This window comes from Pristiophorus japonicus, chromosome 4 (genome assembly GCF_044704955.1).
Source record: "Pristiophorus japonicus isolate sPriJap1 chromosome 4, sPriJap1.hap1, whole genome shotgun sequence".
NCBI lineage: Eukaryota > Metazoa > Chordata > Chondrichthyes > Pristiophoridae > Pristiophorus > Pristiophorus japonicus.
In genome coordinates, this window is record NC_091980.1 from 41499538 (window position 1) to 41522769 (window position 23232).

The 23232-nt window shown below is 43.0% G+C and overlaps 1 protein-coding gene across 9 annotated transcripts in view; it reads left to right on the forward strand.

The window, feature by feature from the left end:
* The window catches only part of aff4 (AF4/FMR2 family, member 4), a 123997-nt gene that overhangs the window by 55957 nt on the left and 44808 nt on the right, over positions 1-23232 (forward strand). For 6 of the 9 annotated variants that reach the window (XM_070878120.1, XM_070878114.1, XM_070878113.1 and 3 more), the window contains 5 exons: positions 3043-3172; positions 6369-7163; positions 9493-9537; positions 10556-10642; positions 11738-11774. In XM_070878120.1, the coding sequence (XP_070734221.1) occupies positions 3043-3172; positions 6369-7163; positions 9493-9537; positions 10556-10642; positions 11738-11774 (1094 nt within the window). Of the gene's footprint in view, positions 1-3042; positions 3188-6368; positions 7164-9492; positions 9538-10555; positions 10643-11737; positions 11775-23232 lie in introns of those variants that run through there. The other 3 variants (XM_070878118.1, XM_070878119.1, XM_070878122.1) reach the window with 2 other exon arrangements.

The following is a 23232-nucleotide window of genomic DNA, read 5'->3' on the forward strand; positions in this document are numbered from 1 at the left end:
TACACATCCTTGGTGACATCATCCGAAAACACAATGTGAAGGTTCTACAAGTACACTGACATCCAGCTCTACCTCACCACCACCTCTTTTGACCCCTCCACTGCCTCTGACTTGTCACACTGCTTTTCCGACATCCAGTGTAGCACGAGCAGAAATTTCCTCCAATTAAATATTTTAAAGTCCTAGCCACTGACTCCATCCAAGATCCTTGGTCACTGAGGCTGAACCAGACTGTTCGCAACCTTGGTGTCCTATTTGACCCTGATTTAGCTTCTGACCCCATATCTACTCCATTATCAAGACCACCTACTTCCACCTCCATAACATCGCCCATCTCCATCCCTGTCTCAGTTCATCTGCTGAAACTCTTATAGAATCATAGAAATTTACAGCATGGAAGGAGGCCATTTCGGGCCATCGTGTCCGCACCGCTTTCCATGCATTTGTTACCTCAAGAATCAGCTATTCCAATATTCTCCTGGAAGGCTGCTCACCATGCACCCTCCGTAGATTTGAGCTCATCCAAAATTCTGCCGCCCGTACCCTAATTCACAGCAAGTCCTGTTCATTAATCACCCCTTTGCTCGCTGATCGGCTCCTGGATCGGCAACGCCTCAGTTTTTAAGTTCTCATCTTCGTTTACAAATACCTCCATGGCCTTTCCCCTCCCTATCTCTGCAACTTCCTCCAGCCTTGCAACCCTTCGAGATCTCTGCGCTTTTTCAATTCTGGCCTCTTGCGCTTCTTGGTTTTTCTTTGCTCCACCATTGGTGGCCATGCCTTCACTTGCCAAAGTCCTAAGCTTTGGAATTCCCTTCCTAAATCCATCTCTGCCTCTCCACCCCTCCTCCTTTAAGACATTCCTTAAAGCCTACATCTTTGACCAAATATTTGGTGATCTGTCCCAATCTCTGTATGCAGTTCAGTGTCAAATTTATTTGATGATTGCTCCTGTGAAGCACTTTGGGACATTTTGCTACACTAAAGGTGCTATATAAATGCAAGTTGTTGTCGAATACCATCTATTATATCATTAGAAGCTAAGTAAAAGCGGTCAGAAGTTTCCCAATATGTGTACATTAAATGCTGAGAAAACATAAATGTTACTTGGAGATGGATTTTACTAACATTTATGTTCAGAAAATAGATTTGTGAGCAAACTGTTTGATATTGTGATATTTTGCAAAAGTTTGTGCTGCTCAAGTTTTTGTCATGCATCAGTTGAATCACGTGATCTACAGCACAGTCATGTTTACGTGGTGGTAGGTTGCAAGTGTTATGTTCTCTACAGCTTTTTTTGTGCTTTATTTTCTTTACACTGAAACTAACTTGTATTCTGTTTGTTAAAAGCACTTTTTTTCCAGTGGCTCAGCAAGTTTATCTAAAGAGTGAGTAGTGGAACTATACAAACCATGAAGCTTTCAGATTTGATCCATGGGTATCCCTGAGTTTGTTGACCTCCGTGCACAAGGGAGTTTGTGTCTCTGGATTAGGGACAGAATAGTCAATTAGGGTTTCTACATCTTATTCAGCAGCTTCTGCTGGAACTGCGCAAATGTGGAGGACAGAATTGTGTTTGGCTATGATTTCTCTCTGCGTTCCCGCGCCCCCCCCCCCCCCCCCCCCCCCCCAAAACACAGTTCTGATGCCAGAACAGCAGCAGCTTACTTGGAGCAGAAACAATTAATTATAAACCATTACTGTTAAATCTAGTTCATATAGTGTGTCATGTCAGGGGCTGCTAATTATTTAAAATGTGCTGATGCATATAGTACCCACCAAAGATTAGCGTTTGGAACTATACGCATTGTAGGGCAATTCAACTGGAAATATAGAAATAAAATTAAGCAAAAAGGTGTTACTGAAGGTTATTGGGGGCACACTAATTGTTCTGTTTCTTTGCTATTTAAAATGTTGTCTTCCTCCTATTGTGCCAGCACTCATTTTCAATGATACGCAACGTGTTTAATGTAATTTTGGAATCCTTGATTTCTTCTATTTTCAATTTTAAATATGCGTGTGTAATTCTTTTAGGAGTAATGAGAAAGGAGGAGTGTTTTTTTAAAATGCAAAATGTATACAGAGATATGTTACATTATGTCAAATATACAGGTCGCACCACTTGCATTGTCCACACTCATCACTGGCATGCTTGTATCTGGCAAGTGGCACTAACCATTACCATTGAAGTCAATTACAAAGGTATCTCATAGCACATTAACTGCGCCAGCTATTTTGAGCATATGGGAGGTGGAAGCTTTGTCATAATGTTAACAAGTTTCTGACCATTTTTTTTTTATGCTTTTGAATTAAATGCTCGAACAAAGACACACAACACATTGAATTACTCCAATATGTTATAACAGCAAATGCAAGTCCACAATAGGGAAGAATCATAATGAGCCAGAGGTGGAGACTCGGAGAATATCCACGATTTTGCTTTTTGTGTGCATCGCACAGTAGTTTTAATGCCCATTTCTTATGGTGGGCAAATCATGTTCCTGCATCTCAAAATCCAAATGTTTGATTTGTAAAATTTATTGTCCATGCCTATATCTCACTGAAAGTCATTGTCTCCATTAGCCATCATTTTTTATTCCAAGTTTACCCTTTTCTGTTGCTTCTGTTCAAATGTGAGTGCTGATTACCTTATTAGGCAAAGATTGGGTTGGAGAAAGAACTGAGCCTCACAATGTCGCAGAGGTAAATAGCCATCATAAAACCATACTGAAAATGGCTTAACCCTTGATGTGTTGGTGTTATTTCATCTGCATACGTTCGTAACTTCTTTATGTTTGTGTTGATGGCTGCACCTAGCATATTTCAGTGTTACCACTCCATGCTTAAACAAAAAAAGAAAGCTGGATTTACCAGTAATTGTTTCCAAATGTGTATTGGTGGTGAGGCTTTTTAACACATTTGCTGGTGTAACACTTGGCGTGCATGCAGATCTCAAGAATTGCAGGTTGTAAAAGATTATTTCAAACTCGTGCCATCACCATTTCCCTGAAAAGACAGCTGGCTGTATTTTTTTATTTTCAGCAACATGAACCGTGAAGATAGAAATGTACTACGAATGAAAGAACGAGAACGGAGAAATCAAGGAATTCAGCAGAATGAAGAGACCTTCCCTGGAAATTCCCCTCTCTTTGCTGAGCCGTATAAAGTACAGGTACAGTAAATATGGGTGAGCAAAGCTAATAATTATCCTTGAAAATGTAACTTATTAGAGCAGGAAACTTGGCGTCCTGCCCCTTTCCCTTGTGATCCTAAATTGGAAATTGCTTTAATGATAAAAGCAAATTTGAAGCTGAATGGAATCCTCCTTTGCACTGGTCAGAAATTCCCAATTACTGATGGACCTGGGCATGCAAGGGGTTCCGATTTAACTGTCAGAAAAACAAACTTTGAATTTGTAAAGCATTTACACCCCTTGAGCTGCTTCCCTTGTAATGATTTACTTAGAAATGTAGTGTGTTGGGTAGGCAAATGTGGCAATGATTTTTGTGCACTCAGGATTCCACAGACGCTAAATGTAAATTAAAGTCTTGAACGGCTTCAATAGTCTTGTATGAAATGAACTTGATAAGCTTAAGTTGAATCTTTTTGCACCTGCTATCCTTTTGTGTGTGTGTGAATGTGTTTCAGAAAAAAATTAGATGCTCTTTGTTTTTCTGCATCTGGTAATCCAGAGGCACTCACTAACTTGTAGTCAAGGGCCACAATTCACCAAAAAGCAACACTATGTCTTTACTTTTAACAACAAATTCTTTATATGCTTAGGGTACTTAACTACTTCATGACTGTTAAATATCTTACATTCTTGCTGTTGTCTATATTACTGTAATCTAAGGTTCCTGGTGATTCCATAAATTTAAAGGTTTGTAAATCTGAGTTGAAGATTTTAATTGCTCTTTTATTTGGGGGTGATATGATATCCTGCTTTACTATAAACTCTGTTCATTACACAAATCATATTCCAACAAATTTATGATAATCAAGCAGAGAAAGGTACAATTGACATGAAAACATCCTACTTTTGGGGTAAGAGATATGCAGGACCAGATTGCACCCTTCTTGCTGGGTGTATTTTTTTATTGTCCTGTAATGTTTAATACTGAAGTTGTGGCTGTGTCTGGCTCTGCGCTGTGATTGTGCCTGTACTTGACTCTGTGATTATAGCTATAGCTGCACCTGGTTGTCTGTCTCTCTGGTTGTGCTAGTCTATTGGTTAGTGTCTTTGTGGCTGTGCTCATCTGTCACTGTTCATCTCTGGCTTTATCACTATTATCGATCCTATGCTTATGCCTACTGTTTTCATAATAGCGCAAGAATCTACACCCTCCCCTCCCCTCCCCTCCCCATGCTTCATTCCACCATTTATTATTGCAGATGCAAGAAACTCGTGCACGTTTTTTTTTTCCCCCAGTTTACAGAAACCTGTAACACAGACACTACCCCAGCGACTGAGATTAAGAGCAGTTCCTGTCATTGGCTAAATTTCCTCAATGCTATAACTCCGTGTTGATGTCTTGAAATTGCTGCATGATGTAACCAGGGATGGAAACAGAAAATTTCTACAAACTTACAAATGGTGCCCAATGACCCCTGAAGCACACATTTCTCAGGAGTGGGAGTCGAGGGCATTTCTGGGCAGGAAGTAGTATCCATTTTAGTTATTTCAGGAAATTAAAAAGCATGGATCCTGTGTATGCCTATGAGTGTAACTGAAAGCCAGGATTTCCCACAAATTCACTATTTGCAGGTGAAGAAAATCATTGGATCATCATTCTGAATGGATGAACAAAGACCCCGGGCTTCCCCCTAAATAATACCAAGTTTTTGCCTCCATTCTTTAAGAAGCACTTCCTGATATCAGTACTAAACTTGCTTTTTATTACTTTGCGGCTGTATCTCCTTTCCCCACTCTTGATGTCATTGAAGTAAATTGGAAACAGTGTCCCAAATACTGATCCATGGATCATCCCACTCAACATCTCCCCCATACCTCAACATAACTCCTCCAACAAGTGACAGTTGTTTTCTATTCTTCAGACAAATTATTCACCATTTCCAAGATTTACCCTGAAATGTTTGAGCTTGAGTAATAGCTGTGGTTCATTGGCTGATTTCTTGCCAGAGCTGTACAAAGGACAGCAGCACTTTGTCATTCCACAGTGACTTGTAATAAACACAAAGCTGTCAAACAGACCACATAGCTCATGCTCTCCTTTGGTTTGTTTCTTTCCTTTTTCCCCCTTCTCCCTCTTCCTGTTTGACATCCTTAATTTCAATTGCTTCTAATTTGCTGACAAAATAGGAGAATAAAAAAGTACCCTTTTTTTCTTGGAGGAATTATCTGAGACTACAGGAATGAGTTGGCATCTAAATGTTTCCTAATTGTGCCTTCTTCCAGACTTTCATTTGTTTTGACTGGGGGCAGGGCAGATTGGTAGTGGTAGCAAAATTGAAGAGGCAGTGGCAAAGAAGTTTGTTGATCAGGAAGTGCAGGGTTGAACTGCACATTGCAAAAGCTGGTTGTAGACTGAGCATACACAATCAAAGCTTTTTAAAATTATTCTATAAATCTTAAACTGACCAATTATTTAACTAAATGATTTTTTTCCTGAGCTGCCTATTGTGATTGGAACTACGACAATAAATCGTGACATCATGCAGTTTGTATTATGTCTGTGTTCATCTTCCTGTGCAAATATCCCAATCAGTTATTCCACATTTCTGACGCTTTGTCTTTTTTTAAACAGTTGCACTGATGACCTCTTAATACTGTAAATGGATCTGCGGGAGGGGGGGGAAATAGAGTTCACAAATGGCAGAACGGAGGTCCAAATCTGGACATCCATTTCTTCTCTTGGGGAATTTCAAAGGTTTGAGTAGGAATGCATGCTTTCTAGTCAGGGTTATTTTAGATATTCTGTTTTCTTTACATAATTTCTATTTGTTCCTAAACTGAATTATGTCTTTCAAGAATGTGTTTTGTTGTAATGCAGAATATCCTTGCAGTTAAGAATTGATAACTCTTAATAGCGTAACAGATTTTGCCAAAATGTAACTCTATTCCTGTTCTACAGTTAAAATCCACGCTGACCTTTTGATGATTTATGATATAAGTATCCGAGCAAACTATAGTTTCTCTTTCAATTAGCTCCCAAAAAGTAGCAGCTGTATTTGAAACTGGCGGCCATATGTATTTGTGCCTGCTTTTGTAATTGTCATCATTCACAATGTTGCCTTATTATTATGCATTGTAATTGTCAATTGTTTTATTTATTATCAGCTGAAACTAAATATTTTCTTTAAAAATTAAGAACTTTCTACTTTTTAATACATATTTTTTTTAAAAACAGGGGCGAACAGAAGATAAACTTTCTAGCAGAATCCAGAGCATGTTGGGAAATTATGATGAAATGAAAGACTTGATAGGAGATAAATCTGTTCAAAAACTCATAAACACACCCAAAGGGACAGTTCCATCAACTACAGATGAGAGACCTGACCAAAGTAGTAAGTGGACTCCAGTGGGTCCAGCAACTTCTGCCCCTAGTACTTCATCACAGTCACAAAAGAGGTCAGGTTCAGGGTTGCAAAGCAACCATGGCAGTAGCCAAAGACTCAGTGGTAGCAGCAGCAATACTGGCAGCAGCAGTAGCAGTAGCCAGAGACACGACCGTGATTCATACAGCAGCAATCGTAAGAGAAGTGGCCAACATGGATCTGAACATTCAAAATCCCATTCAGTCAGTCCAGCTAAGCCACCTGCAGTTTCATCATTAAGTTCTAGTCATTCCAGGTCTCAAGGCAGTGACCACCATAGTAAAGAGCGCCATCGGTCAAAATCTCCTCGAGACCTAGATGCTACATGGGACTCTCCATCTCGTGTTCACACTTTTCCTGCTAGTGGGCAGCATTCTTCGCAGTCATTCACTCCTGCATTGATGTCCAAACCCAGCTCAATGATTCAGAAGCCCACTGCATATGTAAGGCCTATGGATGGACAGGATCAAGCCCCTAATGAATCGTTAGAGCCGAAGATTCCTTCCGAGCATTATGGTAATCAATCTCATGGCAGCAGTCTGGCAGAAATGAAGTCGGGCAACAAAGTACATCTCTCAAAACTAAAAATCCCATCTCAACCAGTGGAGGTAAGCAAATTATCTCTTTTTTCCAAAAGATTGTACGTGCCAAAATTTCAAAATATTCTTCAACTTTAAATGAAAGCTCATAGTACTGTAAAATAAAAGTTTAATGTGACTTTTGCTCATTCAAAAACTGAATTTTAAAACAACTCTGTTGATGTACCAACAAGGTATGAAATCTTGTCTAAAATAGAAATTGGATATTTTGCTGACACTACAAATTCTTTGAAGTAGTTGCAAAACCACAAAAACCCAAAATGACTTGACAGCTAATACACAATTGCAATTAGTGCAATATACAAACCTAAGGAGATAAAATTATTAGCTGAGCTGCACTTCACTGCTTCCAAACACTTTACCCAACAGTCTCTATTGAGACAGAATGCACTATGACTGTTGAACATTGGGCTGCCTGAGAGTCTTGATTATAAAATAAGTACTTTCTGCTCTGAGCTTTCAGATTTTCTTTCTCTCTCTGCGTATTACATGAAGCAACCCATTTCTTCCACTACTTTTAGATCCAGCAAATTGTCCTCTGGGTTGTTTCTGCAACAAAGACCTTTTTATGTGACCAGGTTGTTAGCCTGACTCTCCACCCCCTCCCAGGAGGACCAGTTAGATACAATGTGGGCTGTCACCACTTCGCTCCTATCGGATGCAGGTACCCTGCTGGATGTCAACCTAGTATTTCCACGAGTATGTAAAGACTGAAAAGTGAAATTGCTTGCTTCTTAGTAAGCTAGCAGCTAAACCTGCTCTCCTCATACAATATGCTTTTGCACCACAGCATATGTAATTTGTGCCAAGGCTAGGAAACGTTTCAAGAACACCCTCAAAGCCTTGATAAAATGCAACATCCCCACTGACACCTGGGAGTCCCTGGCCAAAATCTGCCCTGTGGAGGAAGTGCATCCGGGAGGGCGCTGAGCACCCTCGTCGCCGAGAGCATGCAGAAACCAAGCGCAGGCAGCGGAAGGAGCGTGCAGCAAACCAGTCTCACTCACCCTTTACTTCAACGACTGTCTGTCCCGCCTGTGACAGAGACTGTAATTCCTGTATTGGACTGTTCAGTCACCTAAGAACTCACCTTGAGTGGAAGCAAGTCAGTCTTGATTTTGATGGACTGTCTATGATGATGGACTGTCTATGATGATGATGACTTGTGTTTATTGTAGTCCAAGTAAATGGTCCCACCACCAGCAGGAAATGCATTCTTCTCTTGTACTGCACCTCAATTGATGTCCTTACAAGAAAGGTCTACAAAATACATTGGATATTTCATTCCTATGTATTTTGTTTTTAATTCAAGTGGCAGTACCTGTATAAGTTTCTCCCTTCCATTCATCACTGTTTTAGAATTTGTTGTTCAAAAGTCTTTGGTATAGCACTGAATTCTGTAAAACAGCTGATTCCTACAAAAGCTGACTAACATTGTTATGTTATATTGTTAAAGTTAAGTATTCAAGCAGGCAGGCTGCTGTATTATGGGAGTAAATAAGCACTGTCAAAATGCTGCCATCAAACAGAGGACTAAAATGTACATTTTTTTTTTAAAGTAGAAACGAAAACAAAGTTGGAAACGCTTAGCTGGTTAGGCTTCACCTTTTTGGAGAGAACAGAAGAATTGATGTTTCAGGTGTGGAGCTTCCGAGTTTTGACACTGAGTTTGCACCCAAAACGTCAATTTCACCGCTCTCTCCACAGAAGTTGCCTGACCTGAAATGTTCCTAGCATTTTCTGGGGGGGTTCCCAGCATCTGCAGGTTTTGCTTTTTGTTCGAACTAGAGTAAATTAGGTGTGGCTGGGTAGCTATTTGGCCACATTGACAAACAGTAGCCTACTATTTTGAAATCTGCTTAGCTTATTTGTTACTGTTTGAATAATTGCAGTGCCATATTCAAAACTTGGTGACAATGGGCTCCAGCATATTGACGATGTCTGATGGTAGCAAGGGAAAGAAAGTGGATTTCTTTGAAAGTTATCACCAATACTTTTTACAGGAAGGATTATTTTGGTATTAATTATAGAATTGGTACTATAGAATGAGAACGTTCTTAAAATTCCCAAATTATTTCACCAGACATACATTTCTATGTTACTTTGATTCTAGGAGGCTTTATGGCCCATGGTATTTAAAATAGGCTATTACATGAATCTTTGACTATTTCATGGAATGCTTTTTAATGCCTACCTTTTACTAGTTTATTGGTTTACTCATTTGGTATTGGTGATGGTTTAGGAGCAATGTCAGTATAAGACACAAGGCATGAAATCATCAAATAAAATATTCTGTTGGTGAGCAAAAATTACATTTATTTCTTTTTGAAATTTACAGTCTTCTGTGTCAGGTGATGCCAGCTGTGTGGATGAGATTCTGAAGGTATGTCCATTATGATCATGGGTGTCAGTATTCCTATCTTATCTACTCTGACATTTGTGTTTGTTACCTCCCTTCCCCTTTACTCCCGCCTTTCCTGAAGGCGCACTGGCTTATTCTAGGTGCTGATGCTGCTGGGGTATAATTGTAACCAAGACCAATCCTGTGTTCACATAATTGCTTTACATACAGGGGCATAGGATAGTGATGAGCGGTAATCCAAGCAGATATTTTTCTCCTCCTCAGCGCTGAGGGCAATTATAGTGTTCCCACTGTGGCCGAATTTAGCATACAGCAGGATCAAACTTTGCCTAATCCTGATCTGCATGGCTCAGTACAATGCAGGTGATACATTTATCCACTTTAGTTGCACTGCAGGGATGGCCGTGTGAATTAAAGTTTTCCCAACAGTTTTGTAAAAGCAGCCCCAGAGGGCATGGTTGGCAGTCCAGCTGAATCTCCTGTGAAAAGTGTGCAGTTGTTTTACAGTGGAGATAATGAGTGGTAGGAATTTTTTTCCCATTTTACTAAACTGAACTTTCTGGGGTAACTAAAGAGCAACATTGATACAGTAGTGCAGAAAGCTAAGCCAAAATGGGTGGAAGGACTGAAAGTAAGCTTTTGTTAATCGTCGTATTAATACTGTTTTCCTGTTACAAATGTACAATACTGCAAAGTTCATTATACGCACTTGCATTGAGATCTGAAAGTTAAAAAAAATACTGAGAAAATGTGTAAAGTATCTTTAATTTTAGTTGATCTCCTGTGGCATTATGCATGGGAAATTCACCTCAGCAGTTTTCATTATAAATATTCCTTTGCTCATATTTATAATGAAAAATGCTGACTGTGCAGATGTGAGATTTTTCATATATTAGATAGTTGAAGTTCCACAATGTTTGAGCTGTAATCAGGTTCAGTTTAGATAAAAACTTGCATAAATCACCTGCCAATTAGGAGTTACTATTGAGCCTTCTGTCAAGGAATACAATTATGACCCATTGTACACTGTGTGCTGTAGGAAATGACTCACTCCTGGCCACCACCTCTGACAGCAATTCATACACCGTGCAAGGCTGAGCCATCAAAATTTCCATTTCCAACCAAGGTGGGTATCTGTGTTTACCTCGACAGAAATGAAATATTTAAAATTGGGGTCAAGAGAAGAGTACAAGAACAGAGGAATTTATATGATGTAGGAGAGGAAAGAAATAATGTAGATGTGAATCCATGCTGTGGGAGAAGAAAAAGGGACTGCTCAGTGAGAAAATGAAGAAGTGTCAAAGGACAAGCACACTGCAGGTGTGTGAGGAAGGCATTGCAGAGGAATTCACAAAGAAAGGGAACTTGAGTATCTTTGTATCCTTTTAGTAGAAAAATCTGTACATGCAACCTGCCAAACTTCAAATTTAAATGCATTTTAATGCCGATATTGAGTATTTCTTTGAACAGTTCATGTTCCATTCCTGAGAAGAGGCTCAAATGTTATCAACAAAATTGAATGTTTCCACTAACACACAACAAAGGGAAATGTGATTTTTTTAAATGTATTTTATGTACAGACATCTGTTTTATATTTAAGATGTATTTATTTTACAGCAAATCTAGAAAGTTCACTTATTAGTTAGCTTGAGGAAACTCTACTACTTTCGATCATTAGCAAGTCGAAAATCATTGCAACTTGGAATTAACCTTGGTGTGTTTTTCTCTCTCTCTCTCTCTCTCTCTCTCTCTCTCTCTCTTTTCTTTTGCTTTCATGCTGCATCTGATCCTTTTTTGGCCTGTAGCTGCCCTTCTCTACCCCACTGACTAGATTCTTGTGCATTTTAATTCTTTTAGGATTCATTTTCTCTGGTTAAAGTTCAATTAAGAGTTTGGTGAGTGGAAAGTTCATTTCACTGAGTTCAAAAAAAGTCCTAATCGTCAAGGTTGCAAGTAACTTTAAAAAGCTACTTTACTTCCAGCACTGTTTTACAACATGTATTGTGATTAAAATCCTACAGAATATGCATATGATCTTACAGGTAAAATGTACTGTGAAAATTTCCTGAATGACAATGGATTATAGAGGCCTGTATTGCATAAAATTTGGATAGTCAACGGAACATCTTTGGGCCATAGGAGTTTGTTCCATTTCCAGACGTAATGTGACCATTTTAGTTGCAGTACGTTTCACATCTTGTATTGTCTTTTATTTTTTTAGGAATCTCAGCATGTTAACTACAGTATACCAGGGCAGAGTAAGTATTTAAAGCTATTTAAAATGGGATGTTTTTAATTTATCCATAATATATTAGTCTTCATTACCTTCATTTAGAAAGACACAGATCAATCAAGGACAGCCAGCATGGATTTGTTAAGGGAAAGTCGTGTCTGACTAACTTGATTGAATTTTTTGAGGAGGTAACAAGGAGGGTCGATGAGGGCAGTGTGTTTGATGTAGTCTACATGGATTTTAGCAAGGCTTTCGACAAGGTCCCACATGGCATGCTGATCAAAAAAGTTAAAGCCCATGGGATCCAAGGGAGAGTGGCAAATTGGATCCAAAATTGGCTTGCTGTCAGGAAGCAAAGGGTAATGTTGACGGGTGTTTTTACGACTGGGAGGCTGTCTGTCCCTTGCTTTTCGTAGTATAAATGATTTTGACAAATGTAGGAGGCATTAAAAATAAGTTTACAGATGATACAAAAATTGGCTGTGTTTTTGACAATGAGGAGGAAAGCTTTAGATTGCAGGAAGATATCGATGAACTGGTCAGTTGGGCAGAAAAGTGGAAAATGGAATTCAATCCGGAGAAGTGAGGTAATGCATTTGGGGAGGTGCAACAAGGCAAGTGAATACACAATAAATAGGAGGATGCAAGAGAGGTGTGGAGGAACAGAGGGACCTTGGAGTTTATGTCCATAGATCCTTTAAAGGTAGCAGGACAGGTCGATAAGGTAGTTAAAAAGGCAAAAGCAATGCTTTCCTTTATTAGCCAAGGCATAGAATATAAGAGCAGGGAAGTTATGTTAGAACTGTATACAACACTAGTTAGGCCACAGCTTGAGCACTGCCTAGAGTTCTGGTCATCACATTACAGGAAGGATGTGTTTACACTGGAAAGGATACAGAGGAGATTTACGAGGATGTTTACAGGACTGGAAAATTTTAGCTATGAGGAAAGATTGGATAGGCTGAGGGAGATTTAATTGAGGTGTACAAAATTATGAGGGGCCAAGTTAGAGAGGGTAGGAAGGACCTATTTCCCTTAGCAGAGGGGTCAATAGCCAGGGGGCATAGATTTAAAGTAGTTGGTAGAAGGATTAGAGGGGAGATGAGGAGAATTGTTTTCACCCAGAGGGTGGTGGGGGTCTGGAACTCACTGACTGAAAGGGAGGTGGAGGCAGTAACCCTCATCACATTTAAAAAGAACTTGGATGTGAGCTTAAAGAGCCGTGACCTGTAAGGCTATGGTGCTGAAAGATGGGATTAGGCTGGACCGACACGGACACGATGGGCCGAATGGCCTCCTTCTGTCGTAATTTTTCTATGATTACATGGTGTGATGTTCCTGTCAGTAGAAAATTGCATATCATCCAACTTGCTGAGGGAAACGGCAGGGGAAATCGTACACTTCAGACATCACACACTAATACCTGTACAAGTTTCTGTTTCATCTTTAAAGAAAAGGTATGAGGAGAAAAGGCAGTCACTTTGAAGGTACAGGCAAACTGCAGTAACAGAAAAGCAACTTGCATTTATATAGCGCCTTTCACAACCACCAGACTTCTCAAAGCGTTTACAGCCAAGGAAGTACTTTTTGGAGTGTAGTCACTGTTTAATGTAGGAAACGTGGCAGCCAATTGTGAAGAGCAAACTCCCACAAACAGCAATGTGATACTGAGCAAATAATCTGGGTTTTTTTGTTAAAAAAGCAGAAAATACTGGCAATACTCAGCAGGTCGAGCAGTATCTGGAGAGAGAAACAGTTAGCGTTTCATAGAAACATAGAAAATAGGTGCAAGAGTAGGCCATTCGGCATTTGAGCCTGCACCGAAATTCAATGAGTTCATGGCTGAACATGCAACTTCAGATCGCCATTCCTGCTTTCTCGCCATACCCCTTGATCCCCCTACATCTAACTCCTTTTTGAATATATTTAGTGAATTGGCCTCAACAACTTTCTGTGGTAGAGAATTCCACAGGTTCACCACTCTCTGGGTGAAGAAGTTCCTCCTCATCTTGGTCCTAAATGGCTTATCCTTAGACTGTGACCCCGGTTCTGGACTTCCCCAACATTGGGAACATTCTTCCTGCATCTAACCTGTCTGAACCCGTCAGAATTTTAATCGTTTCTATGAGATACCCTCTCATTCTTCTGAACTCCAGTGAATACAAGCCCAGTTGATCCAGTCTTTCTTGATATGTCAGTCCCGCCATCACGGGAATCAGTCTGGTGAACCTTCGCTGCACTCCCTCAATAGCAAGAATGTCCTTCCTCAAGTTAGGAGACCAAAACTGTACACAATACTCCAGGTGTGGCCTCACCAAGGCCCTGTACAACTATAGTAACACCTCCCTGCCCCTGTACTCAAATCCCCTCGCTATGAAGGCCAACATGCCATTTGCTTTCTTAACCGCCTGCTGTACCTGCATGCCAACCTTCAATGACTGATGTACCATGACACCCAGGTCTCATTGCACCTCCCCTTTTCCTAATCTGTCACCATTCAGATAATAGTCTGTCTCTCTGTTTTTACCACCAAAGTGGATAACCTCTCATTTATCCCCATTATACTTCATCTGCTATGCATTTGCCCACTCACCTAACCTATCCAAGTCTCATAAGCATCCTCCTCGCAGCTCACACTGCCACCCAACTTAGTGTCATCTGCAAATTTGGAGATACTACATTTAATCCCCTCGTCTAAATCATTAATGTACAATGTAAACAGCTGGGGCCCCAGCACAGAACCTTGCGGTACTCCACTAGTCACTGCCTGCCATTCTGTAAAGTACCCATTTACTCCAATCTTTGCTTCCTGTCTGCCAACCAGTTCTCAATCCACGTCAGCACACTACCCCCAATCCTATGTGCTTTAACTTTGCACATTAATCTCTTGTGTGGGACCTTGTCAAAAGCCTTCTGAAAGTCCAAATACACCACATCAACTGGTTCTCCCTTGTCCACTCCACTGGAAACATCCTCAAAAAATTCCAGAAGATTTGTCGAGCATGATTTCCCTTTCACAAATCCATGCTGACTTGGACCTATCATGTCACCTCTTTCCAAATGCATTACTATGACATTCTTAATAATCGATTCCATCATTTTACCCACTGCTGATGTCAGGCTGACCGGTCTATAATTCCCTGTTTTCTCTCCCTCCTTTTTTAAAAAATGGGGTTACATTGGCTACCCTCCACTCGATAGGAACTGATCCAGAGTCAATGGAATATTGGAAAATGACTGTCAATGCATCCGCTATTTCCAAGGCCACCTCCCTAAGTACTCTGGGATGCAGACCATCAGGCCCTGGGGATTCATTGGCCTTCAATCCCATCAATTTCCCCAACACAATTTCCCGACTAATAAGAATTTCCCTCAGTTCCTCCTTCTTACAAGACCCTCTGACCCGTTTTATATCCGGAAGGTTGTTTGTGTACTCAGTGAATACCGAACCAAAGTACTTGTTCAATTGGTCTGCAGTTTCTTTGTTCCCCATTATGACTTCCCCTGATTCTGACTGCAGGGGACCTTTGTTTGTCTTTACTAACCTTTTTCTCTTTACATATCTATAGAAGCTTTTGCAGTCCGTTTTAATGTTCCCTGCAAGCTTCCTCTCGTACTCTATTTTCCCTGCCCTAATCAAACCCTTTGACCTCCTCTGCTGAGTTCCAAATTTCTCCCAGTCCCTGGGTTCGCTGCTATTTCTGGCCAATTTGTATGCCACTTCCTTGGCTTTAATACTATCCCTGATTTCCCTTGATAGCCACGGTTGAGCCACCTTCCCTTTTTTATTTTAATGCCAGATAGGGATGTACAATTGTTGTAGTTCATCCATGCGGTCTCTAACTGTCTGCCATTGCCCATCCACTGTCAATCCCTTAAGTATCAGTCGCCAATCTATCCTAGCCCATTCACGCCTTATACCTTCAAAGTTACCCTTCTTTAAGTTCTGGACCATGGTCTCTGAAATTACTGTTTCATTCTCCATCCTAATGTAGAATTCCACCATATTATGGTTACTCTTCCCCAAGGGGCCTCTCACAACGAGATTGCTAATTAATCCTCTCTCATTACACAATACCCAGTCTAAGATGGCCTCCCCCCTAGTTGGTTCCTCGACATATTGGTCTAGAAAACCATCCCTTATACACTCCAGGAAATCCTCCTCCACCGTATTGCTTCCAGTTTGGTTAGCCCAATCTATATGCATATTAAAGTCACCCATTATAACTGCTGCACCTTTATTGCATGCACCCCTAATTTCCTGTTTGATGCCCTCCCCAACATCACTACTACTGTTTGGAGGTCTGTACACAACTCCCACTAACGTTTTTTGCCCATTGGTGTTCTGCAGCTCTACCATATAGATTCCACATCATCCAAGCTAATGTCCTTCCTAACTATTGCATTAATCTCTTCTTTCAACAGCAATGCTACCCCACCTCCTTTTCCTTTTATTCTATCCTGAAGCCACGTCTTTGTAATCCCAATCACATCATATCTGTTAACATCTATTTGCACAGTTAATTCATACACCTTATTACGGATATTCCTTGCATTAAGACACAAAGCCTTCAGGCTTATTATTTTAACACGCTTTGTCCTTTTAGAATTATGATGTAATGTGGCCCTTTTTGTTTCTTGCTTTTGTTTACTCGGTCTTCCACTATTGCTGTTTACCTTTCTACCATCTGTTTCTGACTCCATATTACTTCGCCCTGTCTCGCTGCATCGGTTCCCATCCCCCTGCCATATTAGTTTAAACACTCCCGAACTGCAAATGTTACCCCCAGGACATCAGTTCCAGTCCTGCCCAATTGCAGACCATCCCTTTTATACAGGTCCCACTTCCCCCAGAACTGGTTCTAATGTCCCAGGAATTTGAATCCCTCCCTCTTGCACCACTGCTCAAGCCACGTATTTATTCTAACTATCCTGCTTCCTTTACTCTGATTAGCACATGGCACTGGTAGCAATCCAGAGATTACTACCTTTTGAGGTCCTACTTTTTTAATTTAACTCCTAGCTCCCTAAATTCACGCTTCTTACCTATATCGTTGATACCTACATGCACCACGACAACTGGCTGTTCACCCTCCCTCTCCAGAATGCTCAGCAGCCGCTCCGAGACATCCTTGACCCTTGCACCAGGGAGGCAACATACCATCCTGGAGTCTCAGTTGCGACCGCAGAAACTCCTATCCCCCTTACAATAGAGTCCCCTATCACTATAGTTCTCCCACTCTTTTTCCCGCCCTTCTGTGCAGCAAAGCCACTCATGGTGCCATGAACCTGGCTGCTGGTGCCTTCCCCTGGTAAGTCATCTCCCTCAACAGTATCCAAAACGGTACATCTGTTTTGGAGCGAGATGACCACAGGGGACTCCTGCACTACCTTCCTGCACTTGCCTTGTCTCTTGGTCACCCATTCACTATCTGTCCTAACCCTTACCTGTGGTCGATGATCCTTCGTCAGTATTTTGCTTTTGTATTGGTTTTTTGTTATGTTGATTGAGGGATAAATATTTAGAGCAAGTATTTGTACTGCACTTTTTTTGACAGCCATGCACCTGTCAAGCCTCACCCCGCTGTCAAGCTCCGAGCCTCACACCACTCCCCCTTCCTGGCCCCGAATCATTCCGTCCATGTGGTGCTGAGAAGCAGGACCAGAGGCCCAAGACTCCACCCAGGCCCTGGTTCTCTGCCCCGCTTAGGCCCCATCCCCGACCTGTCCACTGTCTTCTCCACGCCCTCCCATTCCCCCTCCCGACATTCTCTGCCCCTCCCCCTGACATTCTCTGCCCCTCCCCCCGACATTCTCTGCCCCTCCCCCCGACATTCTCTGCCCCTCCCCCCGACATTCTCTGCCCCTCCCCCCGACATTCTCTGCCCCTCCCCCCGACATTCTCTGCCCCTCCCCCCGACATTCTCTGCCCCTCCCCCCGACATTCTCTGCCCCTCCCCCCGACATTCTCTGCCCCTCCCCCCGACATTCTCTGCCCCTCCCCCCGACATTCTCTGCCCCTCCCCCCGACATTCTCTGCCCCTCCCCCCGACATTCTCTGCCCCTCCCCCCGACATTCTCTGCCCCTCCCCCCGACATTCTCTGCCCCTCCCCCCGACATTCTCTGCCCCTCCCCCCGACATTCTCTGCCCCTCCCCCCGACATTCTCTGCCCCTCCCCCCGACATTCTCTGCCCCTCCCCCCGACATTCTCTGCCCCTCCCCCCGACATTCTCTGCCCCTCCCCCCGACATTCTCTGCCCCTCCCCCCGACATTCTCTGCCCCTCCCCCCGACATTCTCTGCCCCTCCCCCCGACATTCTCTGCCCCTCCCCCCGACATTCTCTGCCCCTCCCCCCGACATTCTCTGCCCCTCCCCCCGACATTCTCTGCCCCTCCCCCCCGACTTTCTCTGCCCCTCCCCCCGACTTTCTCTGCCCCTCCCCCCGACTTTCTCTGCCCCTCCCCCCGACTTTCTCTGCCCCTCCCCCCGACTTTCTCTGCCCCTCCCCCCGACATTCTCTGCCCCTCCCCCCCCCCCCCCTGTCGGGGGTGGGGGGGTGAGTGGGAAGTAAGGGATCCCGGCGGCGGGGGAGGGGAGAGAGGGAACTCTTGAAAGATGGAACACGTTCTTCCAACCCCCTACAAAGGACATTGTTGGAATGGATGATATCCGGAAGTCATGACACTCTCACTATTTACTTCATACCCAATAAACCTGTTGACAATCTGTACACAATGCCTGCCCCAGCTATGCACTTGCACTGGGGTAAGGCACTTTGGCTGGGCTAGGGAAGCACTTGCACGGGGTTTAGGCACCGGCTGGGGGAGGCATTCACTTGCGCTGGGGTATGTGATTTCAGCTGGGGGAGGTATGCACTTCGGCTGACCCTTGCTGTCTTCTGGGGAGCTCTATCCTCTGTCGTTTCAGGAAGTCAAAGTGGATTGAGTTACAATTTACAAAGTCAGTGAGACCTTGGGATAGGCGGTTCCAGTTACACGTTCTTGTGAAACTTCAGGGTGTGGCTTATCCTCCAAGGGGACCAATCATAGATAAAGGGTGGAGCATGGTGCCCATTTTTGCAGTACAAATAAGCGCAAAAATAAATATTTACCAGAACACCGGGGATAACTCCCCTGCTCTTCGAAATAGTACCATGAGATCTTTTACGTCCACCTGAGAGCACAGCCGGGGCCTCGGTTTAATGTCTCATCCGAAAGATGGCACCTCCAACAGAGCAGCGCTCCCTCAGCACTACACTGGAGTGTCAACCTAGATTTTTGTGCTCAAGACCCTGGAGTGGGACTTGAACCTACAATCTTCTGACTCCGAGGTGAGCATGCTACCTACTCAGCCACAACTCATACCAGAGAAAGATAGTCTGCATCATCATAACTGACCAGTGTATGAACTTAACTAGTGTTTACTTAATATTAGACTTTTAAACTCTTGAAATAGACACCTATACCTCAACAAAAGAATAATTAATTCTGTTTGTTCATGGTATATAATGTTCTTAGCTTTATAAAATAACGCACACCACACTTTTGTGTATCTGTAGCACCAAAATTCTAACACTGAAGTTACCCCCAAAAATCAAAACAATCAGGAAATGCCACTATTATCCATTTACTACACTGTCTCAGCGCACATCTCAAAATTCTACTATATGCTCCCAATTCACTATTTCCATGTGCATCCACTAGTATTTTTAAAATCTTACCAAAATAAGAGTTGTATCTTGCCCACCCATGTGGAGTGATTTTAAAACTAAATTATCTTAATGGTTAACAGTTGCCCACATCCTTTTACAACTTTCAGGCTACATTAAGATTGAAAAGATAATTTGTCTTGCAGAATCTGATGAGACTTTTATTCCAAGTCAGGTTGGCAGCATAATTCATGGTCAGGTGCAGATTAGGTTCTGCAGTGCCCACCATCTGGCAAGGTCCGGTGGTGAGAGCCGAGGGAAGCTAGGCACTCCTTCACAACAGGTAGGAAACATTAGAGGGCAAGTAATTAAGGAGCTGGTCGTAACATGCCTATTAACTGGTTAAAGGCCAACAATAAGCAGAGAGCTGGTCACATGTCAGGTAATCGTGAATGTTTGGAGCAAACAAAAATGGGGTGCTAAAAATTAAAGTTGATTGGTGATTTTGTTTCTTGCTGGTTAACGTTTCATTATTGATTAAGGATAGTTTTATAGTGGTTTAAGATTGGCTAGCCAGGAAAGTACCTTTTTTCTATTGATTCAGAAGAATGCAGTGACACTGAAATATCCAATAATGCAAGGGGCAATTAGGACAAAATAATAAATACTTCATAATTATCTGATGGATTATTTACCTGGTAAAATCCAAAGTATTAATATAATTGAAGTGCAAATGTTGACCAAAGATTGAAAGAGAAAGTGAACTTGCATTTATATAGTCACTTTACCTTCCTCAGAACATTATAAAGCAGATCAGTCAATTAAATATTTTTGAAGTATAGTCGCTGTTGTACGGTAGACAAATTCAGCAGCCAATTTGTGCTCAGCAAGGTCCCACAAACAGCAGAAATAAATGACCAGATAATCTGATTTGGTGGTGTTGATTTCAGGGCTAATCATTGGTCAGGACACTTGCACAACTCTCTTGCTCTCCTTTGAATAGTGCTATGGATCTTATGTGTCCACCTGCGAGGGCTGATGTGACTTTGGTTTAACCTCTCATCCAAAAAAGGGCATCTTTGTGCAGCACTTCCTACACAACAAGGACACGATCTTAAAATTAGAGCTCCGCCTGTTGGGTGACATCGGAAAGCACTTTTTCACACAAGGGTCAGTGGAAATCCAGACCTTTTTCCCCCACAAAGTGGTGGATATTGATGCTGCATTAATTGAAATTTTCAAGACTGAGATTGATAAATAGATATTTGTTAGGTGAAAGGTGTCAATGGATATGGAGCAAAGGCAAGTTAAATAGTATTGAGGTACAGATCAGTCTTGATATAACTGGATGGCATAACAGACTCGACAAGCTGATTGGCCTACTCCTATTTCTATGTTCCTTCAATATTAAACGATGGTGTCAACCTAGTTTACATGCTCAAATCTCTGAAATGGGGCTTGAAACCCATTACCTTTGAGAATGTTACTACTGAGCCAAGGCTGACCCTATCCTTTTTGCAAAGCCTTTCCTCTGTCCTGCTATCGGATTGCCCTTGCTTGGTTCCACTCTTGCCATTATGATAGCCAAATTCGTCCAGATAAATGCCAAAACAATTTCATCTGTCTTTCTACTCTTTTTCTCCCGCCGCGCACACTTAGTTCCCTTACCACTGATTCCATCCCCCTCTGTGGCAAATGTCTTGGGCTGAACCAGACTCTGTGCAGCCTCAATGCCATATTTGATCCCAAGCTAAGTGCCCAAATGCATGTCCTCTGCATCACAAATACTGCCTACTTCCACCTCTGTTACATTGCCTGATGCTATCCCTACCTCGGCCCATTTGCTGCTCAAACCTCATCCGTACTTCTATCACCTCCTAACCAATGTTCCCCCTAATTTTTTGTGGAGCACGATCTTTTTAAGGGGCTGCTCAGCCCATTCACAGTTTCATGTGAAATTTAACATTAGAAAAGCCAGCTCTGGGCTGCAAGGGACCGGCAGAGAGCTGCGTGGCTGTGCAGCTTAGAGGAGAGGGAACGTTGCTCCTGACTTGATCATACTGATGCTCTCCTGGCTGGCCTGCCATCCTCCATCCTTCATAAACTTGAGCTCATCAAAAACTCTGTAGCCTATAAGCTACAAATCCTGCTCTCACTGACCATGTTCAAATGCCTTATTAGTCTTACCCCTCTCTATCTTTGTAACTTCCTCCAGCCCTACAATTCTCTGTTATCTGGGGTTCTCCAACTCTGGCCTCCTATGCATCCCCCATTCCCTTCACTCCATCATTGATAGCTGTGCCTTCGGCTGTCTCGGCGCAAAGCTGGAATTGCTTCCCTGCACTCCGCTCTCTTCCTTAAAAACTGCCTTAAACCAAGCTTTTAGTCACCCCTCTTAATGGGCCCAAGTTTCCACATGATTTGCGCCTGATTTTTAGGAGCAACTGGTGGAGAACGGACTATCTTCGAAATCGCAATTCTCCACATTTTTTTTTCTGCAGTTCTAGTCAGGTGGAACAGTTCTACTTTGGAACAGAATTTTTTCTTCAAAAGGGGGCGTGTCCGGCCACTGACGCCTGATTTGAAAGTTTCCACAGTGAAAACGTACTCCAAACTAAAGTAGAATGGAGCAAGTGAAGATTTTTGTAGAACTGAAAAAAACCTGTTCTACACATTAAAAAATCAGGCGCAGGTTACAAATTAGGCGTCCAGAACGAGGTGGGGGGGTGGGAAGGGAAGTCATTAAATTCTATAATAAATCCTTATTTATACTTATACAAATAATATACAAATAAATCCAACCTGAATAAACATTTATAAGCAAAGAAAAGATTAAATAAACCATCTTCCTACCTGTGTGAAAGTGCTTCAGCCAGGGAAAATTCTGCAGCCGTTCGTGCCGCTGAGCGGGAGGGGGGGGGGGGGGGGGGGGGAGGAGAAAGCCGTTCGTGCCGCTGAGCGGGAGGGGGGGGGGGGGGGAGAAAGCCGTTCGTGCCGCTGAGCAGGGGGGGTGGGGGGAGGAGAAAGCGGTTTGTTGTTGTGGAGGGGAGGGAGGGGAAGGAGACAGCGGTTTGTTGCCGCGGAGGGGAAGGAGACAGCGGCTTGTTGCCGTGGAGGGGAGGGGAAGGAGACAGCGGCTTGTTGCCGTGGAGGGGAGGGGAAGGAAACAGCGGCTTGTTGCCGTGGAGAGAGGGAAGGGAGGGGAAGGAAACAGCGGCTTGTTGCCGTGGAGAGAGGGGAGGGAGGGGAAGGAAACTGTGGCTTGTTGCCGTGGAGAGAGGGGAAGGAGACAGCGGCTTGTTGCCGGGGAGGGAGGGAAAGGAGACAGCGGCTTGTTGCCGTGCAGGGGAGGGGAGGGAGGGGAAGGAGACAGTGGCTTGTTGTCGTGGAGAGGGGAGAGGGAGGGGAAGGAGACAGCGGCTTGTTGCCGTGGAGAGAGGGGAGGGAGGGGAAGGAGACGGCGGCTTGTTGCCGTGGAGAGAGGGGAGGGAGGGGAAGGAGACAGCGGCTTGTTGCCGCGCAGGGGAGGGGAGGGAGGGGAAGGAGAGAGCCGTTTGTTGCCGTCGAGGGGAGGGAGGGGAAGGAGACAGTGAGAAGGGTAGCCTCAGTGCTGATGTGCTGATGGCAATGTGATTTTATTAAAAAATGTTCAAAAATTAAACAGCTACAAAGAACTACAAAAATGTCCGAGTGCCAATGTTTTTTCACACTGAGCATGCGCGAACGCTCCGACGCGCACGCGCAGCGTTGCCGGCAGGAAAAAAGCTAATTTAAATAGTACCCGCCCCCTCCAACTTACAAAATCAGCGCGAGTGTAGGCTCCGCTCCCCTG